Here is a 7524-nt window from a genome sequence, read left to right on the forward strand (position 1 = left end):
GGGCTTGCTTCACCAGGGGCAGGAGATGGAAACTCATTTATTGGGTTCAGTGAAAGAAGGAGATAAGAGATGGGGAGATGGATGTTGGTGAGGAAAGAAAAAAGAGAGAAAGAGGGAGCAGTAGAGAATAGCACACATTAGCCAGATTAACTTCCCTTCATTATGGAGAAAGGGGGAAATGAGTTTTTCACGATGTCCTTTAGCGTCAACAACTCAGCAAAAAGAGGCTGTGATGCACTGGGCATTGAGCAAGTCTGGCTCCACCTCCCTCTCATTCCACATCTGCTGTTATTAAAAACCCTGGGTGAGAACGACAGGTTCCCCTGTTGGAACAGCAGAACCACGAAGTGATGTGGCCCTTCAGCCTGCTCCTCTGCTGGGGTGAGTGTGAAGCTGAATGGGGGGGCTGCAGGTTCTGGAGGAGGTCTGAATGAGGCACTGGGTTGGATGTTGCAAACACTTTCATTGGGGCCCCTTTGACACAATTCCATAAGCAGATTTTCTTTCTTTTTTTTCCTCTCTCTCTTTTTTTTGAGACTGAGTCTTACTCTTTTGTCCAGACTATGCTGTGGTGCCATCATAGCTCACTGCAGTCTCGAAATCCTGGGCTCAAGTGATCCTCCTGCCTCAGCTTCCCAAGTAGCCAAAATGCCCAGCTAATTCCTCTATTTTTAGTAGAGACAGGGTCTTGCTTTTGCTCAGGCTGGTCTCGTACTCCTGACCTCAAGCGATCCTCCTGCCTAAGTCTCCCAGAGTACTGGGATTACAGTTGTGTGCTACCATGCCTGTCCAGAGAAGAGATTTCCTGAGCACCTGCTGTGTGACCAGTGCTGTTCTAGGTAGGCACTGAGGATATAGCAATGGACAAACCGACAAGGTTTCTGTGCTTGTGAGGTTAGGATTAGGGCTAGGGGCAGACAGAGCAGAAGCCAGGGACTGTCACATCAGTTACCCAGTTAACATTGTCCTAAGTTCATTAAAGTCAGAATATCACAAAAGTTCCATGATATTGGGTTATCATTAGCCTCATATTTCAAAGATGAAAATGGAGGCAAAAGAGATAAAATAACTTGCCCAAGTCCATGTAGCCAATAAGGGGAAGAGCTAGGGTTTCAAACCAGGCCATCTGACTTGAGAATCTGTATGCCTTAATAGCATTACACTCTGTTGCACCAGATAATAAGCAGACAAATTTCTTGTGCAATATAGTGTAATGCTTATCTGTAGTGATAAGTGCTACAGAATAAGTTGTCATAGAATACGATTGGGGGTTAAGATGAAGGGGAAGTTAGAGAAGACTTCCATGGCCGTTTGCATCAAGACCTGAACTATGAGACAAAACCTTCCTGTCTACTCTCATTCTCTTTCTTTGGGCATCAGTTTGTCCTGGCCTTTATGATTCACGTTGCTGTTTTTTCTTCTACATCTTGTGACTTTAGATCATTCTTGTAAAACATAAGAATAGGGGACATTTTCTTAGTTTTAAGTCTGGCTCTCCTCTGCTGTTGCACATTCTCCTATCTTACTAAGAGGAAAACTGAGGCACAAAAAGATTAAATAAATTTTCCAAGGCCAAGCAATCATTAATTGGTAAAGCCAGATTTTTAAACTGACACGTTTTGACTCCAGAGCCTGCATAGTATACTGTGTGGGCTTTAAAGTAATTACCAAGCAAAAGAATTTTTGTTAGTGATAACAGATGGGAATTTGGGTCTAGGGGCTTTTTTTCCTTTGTTCTTAGAGACAGGGTCTTGCTCTGTCATCCACTCTGGAGTGTGGTCGTGTAGTCATAGCTCACAGCAGCCTTGAGCTCCTGGGCTCAAGCATTCTTTCCACCTCAGCCTCCCAAGTAGCTGGAATTGAAGGTGCCCACCAACACACCTGGCTGATTTTTAAAAAAACTTTTGTATAGATAGGGTCTTGCTCTGTTGCCCAGGCTGTTCTTAAACTCCCAGCCTCAAGTGATCCTCCTGCCTTGGCCTCTGAAAATGCTGGGATCACAGGCATGGTCACCACACTCAGTCACTGTGGAAGCTGTTGATTGGCAGGCTGTCTTAGAAGAAATGGTTGGCTCATGGACGTCAAATACAGGGGTGCAAAGTAGTCATTTTGGGGCACTGGCACTGGTGTTAACCATTAGCAACCCTTATTCTACCCTGAAGCTAATCAGCAAAAAGTTGTGAAGATGATATTGGTGATACTGGTGATGCTGATGATGCTGGTGATGCTGATGATGATGGAGACCCTGATGGTGTGGTGCCGGGAAGCTGCATGCTGCAGGGCTGCCCTGTTTTTCAAACACTTAAAGATCCAATCACCTGCCCTCTCAGGAAATTTAAATGTCACAGATATACTGTACATCTATATATGTTACATATAGATATCCACATGTGTCTTAAACATAAAAAAGTAAGACATTTAAAAAAAAATCTCTTCTTAAAAGGCGAGTTTGCCTTCCTTGGAGGACACAGCACCCCTTTTAAAAATGCACACTTTATGCTGTACGCATTGGCTCATGCCTGTAATCCCAGCACTCTGGGAGGCCTAGACAGGTGGGTTGCTGGAGATCAGGAGTAGAAGACCAGCTTGAATAAGAGTGAGACACTGCTTCTAAAAACTAGCTAGGTGTTGTAGTGGGTGCCTGCAGTCCCAACTACTTGGGAGGCTGAGGCAAGAGGATCACTTGAGCCTAGGAGTTGGAGGTTGCTATGAGCTATGAGGTCACGGCACTCTACTGAGGGCAACAAAGTGAGACTCTGTCTCAAAAAAAAAAAAAAAAAGAATACACACTTCAATGTATATGTGTGTATATATATATATATATATTTTTTCCTTTTTCTTATTGTTGAGACAGAGTCTCACTATATTGCCCTTGGTAGAGTGCTGTGGCATCCCAGCTCACAGCAACCTCAAGCTGTTGGGCTTAAATGATTCTTTTGCCTCAGCCTCCAAGTAGCTGAGACTACAGGCGCCTGCCACAACGCCCAGCTATTTTTGTTGTTGTTGTTGAAGTTGTCATTGTTTTAGCAGGTGTGGGTGGGTTCAAACCCACTAGCCCTGGTGTATGTGGCTGGCACCCTAACTACTGAGCTACAGGTGCTGAACCTTCAATGTATATTTTTGAAAAAAAAAAGCTGGGACTATTTTTGTAACTGAAAAGACAACAGAGATAAAGACAAACATGATGAAAAACAAAAACAAATTGTAGAAAATCAAGAAGGGTCACTAGCAAGATCACATGAAATAAGAGTTTGTCTCTCAGCTAGTTGGGTTTCTCATCTAGTCTCATCCTCTGTGAGGCCAACCCAGAAGTGATTCTTCAGGTTGAGATCAAAAGTGTTTTTCTTTTCTTGGTGGTTCATGGTGCTTTTTTCCCCCGTCTTCACAGGGTGTTGTGGTATATACAGCTGGAAAATGCACGTAGTATCCACAGTGGCTACAACAACAGGGGGTAAGTTCACTGTGAGGATCTGAGGATCCATGTGCCTGATGTGATGACGTTTCCCTGGGGAGAAAAGCTCTTCTGTCTGAATGCTCTGATAGCTCACTTGGATGCTTGCTGGGAGATGTTTAGTGGCAGAGCAAGAGTTAACACGCAGGAGTCCTGATTTCCAATCTAGGCTCTTTTCTTTGTACTTTGGAATTGCTGTGTGTTCTTAGCAAGTAGCTAATCTTTCTGATCTTCAGTTTCCTCTGCTATGAAACACAGATAACAATGGTTCCTATCCCACAAGGGTGTTGTGAAGCTTTAATTCAAAAAGGTAACTTTGTAAACTGCCTTATTTGTACCTGGTGTGAGTTTTGTAAATAATAGTGTGAAAGGATTAGGGATGGAAGTTACTCATACTACAATTCCATGTGGAAAAAAACCCCAAGGGGCTCCTTCATGTTTTATTCATTTATTTATTTATTTTGAGACAGAGTGTCACTATATTGCCCTTGGTAGAGTGCTGTGGAGCCACAGCCTACAGCAACCTCAAACTCTTGTGCTTAATTGAGGCAATTCTATTGCCTCAGCCTCCCGAATACCTGGGACTATAGGCACCTGCCACAACACCCAGCTATTTATTTTGCTGCATTTGTTGTTGTTTTAGCTGGTCCAGGCCTGGTTCAAACCCAAAACTCTCGGTGTATGTGGCTGGTGCCCTGCCGACTGAGCTACGGGCGCTGCCTTATTATTTTTTTAAATGTTGTATGTTGTTTATTTTTGTAGTTAAAACAGAGCCAGTGAATGGCAGTGAAACAACTTCAACATCAGCAGACGGGTCTTTAGACAATTTCTCAGGAGATTTTCAGAGTAAGCATTTTCCTAGTTTATTTGAATACAAAAATATATCTCTCTGTGTATATATGTATGTAGGTACATATATATAAAACTTTGCTGAAATACACATATTACCAATTCTGATGTTTTTATTCAGTGTGATAAAGCTGACAATGTTGGTATTCAATAACGGCGATAAAAGAGATTTTATTCTTCTCCTTTCTTCTACTAACTTATCTTTATTATGCTATTGGTGACCCCTTACCATTCTCTTTAATTTATATCATTTTTTCCAATCATGTGAATCTTAGTAGACAAAACGTGGCTTCTTATGTTGTATATCCCCTAAGTAGACTAATTAAGCCATTCTCCTAAGTAACTGTCATGTCAACTGCAGATCCACATTAAGTAGGCTCTTAAAGCAGCATTAGGGTCTTAGTTTTTCTTATAAAATATTTTTATTATGGAAGTAACAGAATCCACATTATAGCCTATATAGCAAATAGAGGGAGCAGTCATCTACAATTTTACCACTCATGTGCATCTATTCTTAGTTTTGGGGGTACATTTCTTTTCTTTTCAAATTTTTGAGAAATTTATTTCAGAATATTACAGGGGTACACATATTTTGCTTACATAATTTGATTTTGTACACTTTAAGTTATAAGTGTGCTTTCATTCAGAATATGTGCATTGCACTGATTAGAGTGAATTTACTCTACCTTTTCTCTTTCCTCCCTTTAGATTTTTTTTTTATTATTTTAAAATTAAAATCCTAACTGTATACATTTATGGGGTACAATGTGATGATTTGATATACCGTGTGGAATGCTTAAATCAAACTGATTAACATAACCATCACCTCACTTATTTGTTTTTTGTGGTAAGACATTTAAAATTTACTCTTAGTTATTTTGAAATATGCCCTTGCATTGTGCACATTAGGTGAGATCCCACCAAATGCCCTCCCTCCTCCCACCAATAATCTTCCCCTTTCCCCTCCCCTCTTTCTCCTCTCCATTCTCTTTTGCTAGACTATATTTGTATTTTATCATTCACATGGGTGTATAAGTGTTTATATATTGGTTCCATAATAGTATTGAGTACATTGGATCCTTTTTTTCCATTCTTAAGATACTTTACTATGAAGAATGTGTTCCAATTCCATTCAGTTAAACATAAAAGATGTGAAGTCTCCCTCTTTCTATGGCTGAATAGTACTCTATGGTGTACATATACCAGAATTTGTTAATCCATTCATGGGTTGATGTGCATTTGGGTTGCTTTCATGACTTGGCAATTATGAATTCGGCTGCAATAAATATTCTAGTGCAGATGTCTTTGTGGTAATATGATTTTTCTTCTTCTGGGTAGATACCTAGTAATGGAATTGCAGGATCAAATGGAATGTTAACTTTTAGTTCTTTGAAGATTCTCCATACTTCTTTCCAGAAAGGTTGTATTAGTTTACAATCCCACTAGCTGTGTATAAGTATTCCCTTCTTGCCACATCCACACCAACATCGTAGTTTTGGGATTTTGTGACATAGCTAATCTTACTGGAGTTAGGTGATATCTCAGAATGGTTTTGATTTGCATTTCTCTGATTAAAGATGATGAGCATCATTTTTTCATGTGTTGGCCATTTGTCTGTCATCTTCAGAGAAGTTTCTGTTGAAGTCTCTTGCCCACAAACAAACCTGTTGTTTGCTCTTTTTTAATTAATTAATTTGAATTCTGTGTAGATTCCAGTTATGAGACCTTTGTTGGAATTATGCAAAAATATCCCATTCTGAAGGCTATCTTTTTGCTTTGGTTGTAATTTCCTTAGCTTGCACAAGCTTTTTAGCTTGATCAAATCCCACTAATGTATTTTTGGTGTTGCTTCAATTGTCAAGGGGATCCTCCTCATAAAATGTTTTCCCAGGCTAATATTTTCAAGTGTTTTCTCTGCACTTTCTAGAATTTTTAGTTTCACGTCTTAAATTTAAATCTTTTATCCAGCAAGGATCAATTTTTGTTAGTGGTGAGAGGTGTGGGTCCAGTTTCAGTGTTCTATATGTGGCTAACCAGTTCTCCTAAAGATTATTATCTTCTATAAAAACTCCTACTGGATTGAGGGAGAAAGATATCTTCAGTTCTTACATCTTCATTTCCTGGTTCAAACAGTCTCATTTGGGCAACTCAGTCTGTCTTATGTGGAAAGTTAATTCTTGGAACTTTTTCACCCATTCCTCGCTGGTCCCCAAGACGACATCTGGATGTTTGGCGTGAGAGAGTGTTTATGGGATCTTGTGGCTGTGACTTATGAAGCTGGGTTCTGAACAGGGTGTCTTACACCCTGTAAAGGTGGCAGTGGTCTCACCTATCCATCTAGCAACCCTCTCAGAAGCTGTGTCTCCCAGGGGTCCATGTAGGAAGCCCTGCTTCCCATGTTCACCCCATCCTCTCATGAAGTTTCAATATCACAGATATACTGCATGTGTTTATATACATAAATACTATATATGTTTATATGTTATATATGAATACCTACATGTGTTTCATGTATAAAAGCGTAAGACTTCAAAAAAATCTTTTCCTGAGATGCAAGCTTGGCTCCCTCGAGGAAGGTATCACTCCTTTGGAGAATGCACACTTTCATACCTTGTTGATTGGCAATTTTACACAGAATCTATCCATGTTGCCAGATAACTAATGACTGGTTAGCAATGTGTTAATGGATGTTTTTGAAAAAATAAAAAAAAGCTGATACTATTGCAGTAGAACCTTTGTGAGTTGACCATCTAAGTGACGGTAACAAAGTGGTCAACATACGTTGGAACTAGGCCTACCATACGGATACGTACACGGGCAGCCCGCGTGGTCTGTGAAAATTAGGTCAACTTAAAGACGGTGGTCAGTGGAGGGAGGTGGTCAGCTGTGGAGATTCTACTGTATTTTGCAAATGAAAGGAAAAAGAAGATAAAGATGAACAAAATGAGAAGCATCCACACAAATGAGCCTTGTTGCCCCACTTCCCGGCCTTGTCTCTTTGCTGATTACCAGGCTCTGCTCCCACGCAGGTTGCACGCATGCGCACGTCGCGCATGTCGGGCACATCACACGCTTCACGGTGGGTGCGGCCACTGTGGAAGGAGGGCTTCTCGCACAGCCTCAGAGGCCCCACCTGCCCTTTATTGGGAGAAATAACCTCCAGCCTTCCTGCCGCTGAGAGTTTATCCTTTCCTATCTGGAAGTTTCTTTTTTTTTTTTTTTTT

The 7524-nt window shown here is 40.8% G+C and overlaps 1 protein-coding gene across 1 annotated transcript in view; it reads left to right on the top strand.

Moving 5' to 3' along the window:
* The first annotated feature begins 339 nt into the window (after positions 1 to 339).
* Positions 340 to 7524, top strand: part of ADGRE1 (adhesion G protein-coupled receptor E1) — a 49668-nt gene continuing 42483 nt past the window's right edge. The window contains exons 1-3 of the mRNA XM_023518003.1: positions 340 to 381; positions 3389 to 3451; positions 4214 to 4297. Coding sequence (XP_023373771.1) covers positions 351 to 381; positions 3389 to 3451; positions 4214 to 4297 — 178 coding nt within the window. The 5' untranslated portion in view covers positions 340 to 350. The remainder of the gene's footprint in view (positions 382 to 3388; positions 3452 to 4213; positions 4298 to 7524) is intronic.

Source organism: Otolemur garnettii, unplaced genomic scaffold (assembly GCF_000181295.1).
Source record: "Otolemur garnettii isolate 467f Iridium unplaced genomic scaffold, OtoGar3 scaffold00127, whole genome shotgun sequence".
NCBI lineage: Eukaryota > Metazoa > Chordata > Mammalia > Primates > Galagidae > Otolemur > Otolemur garnettii.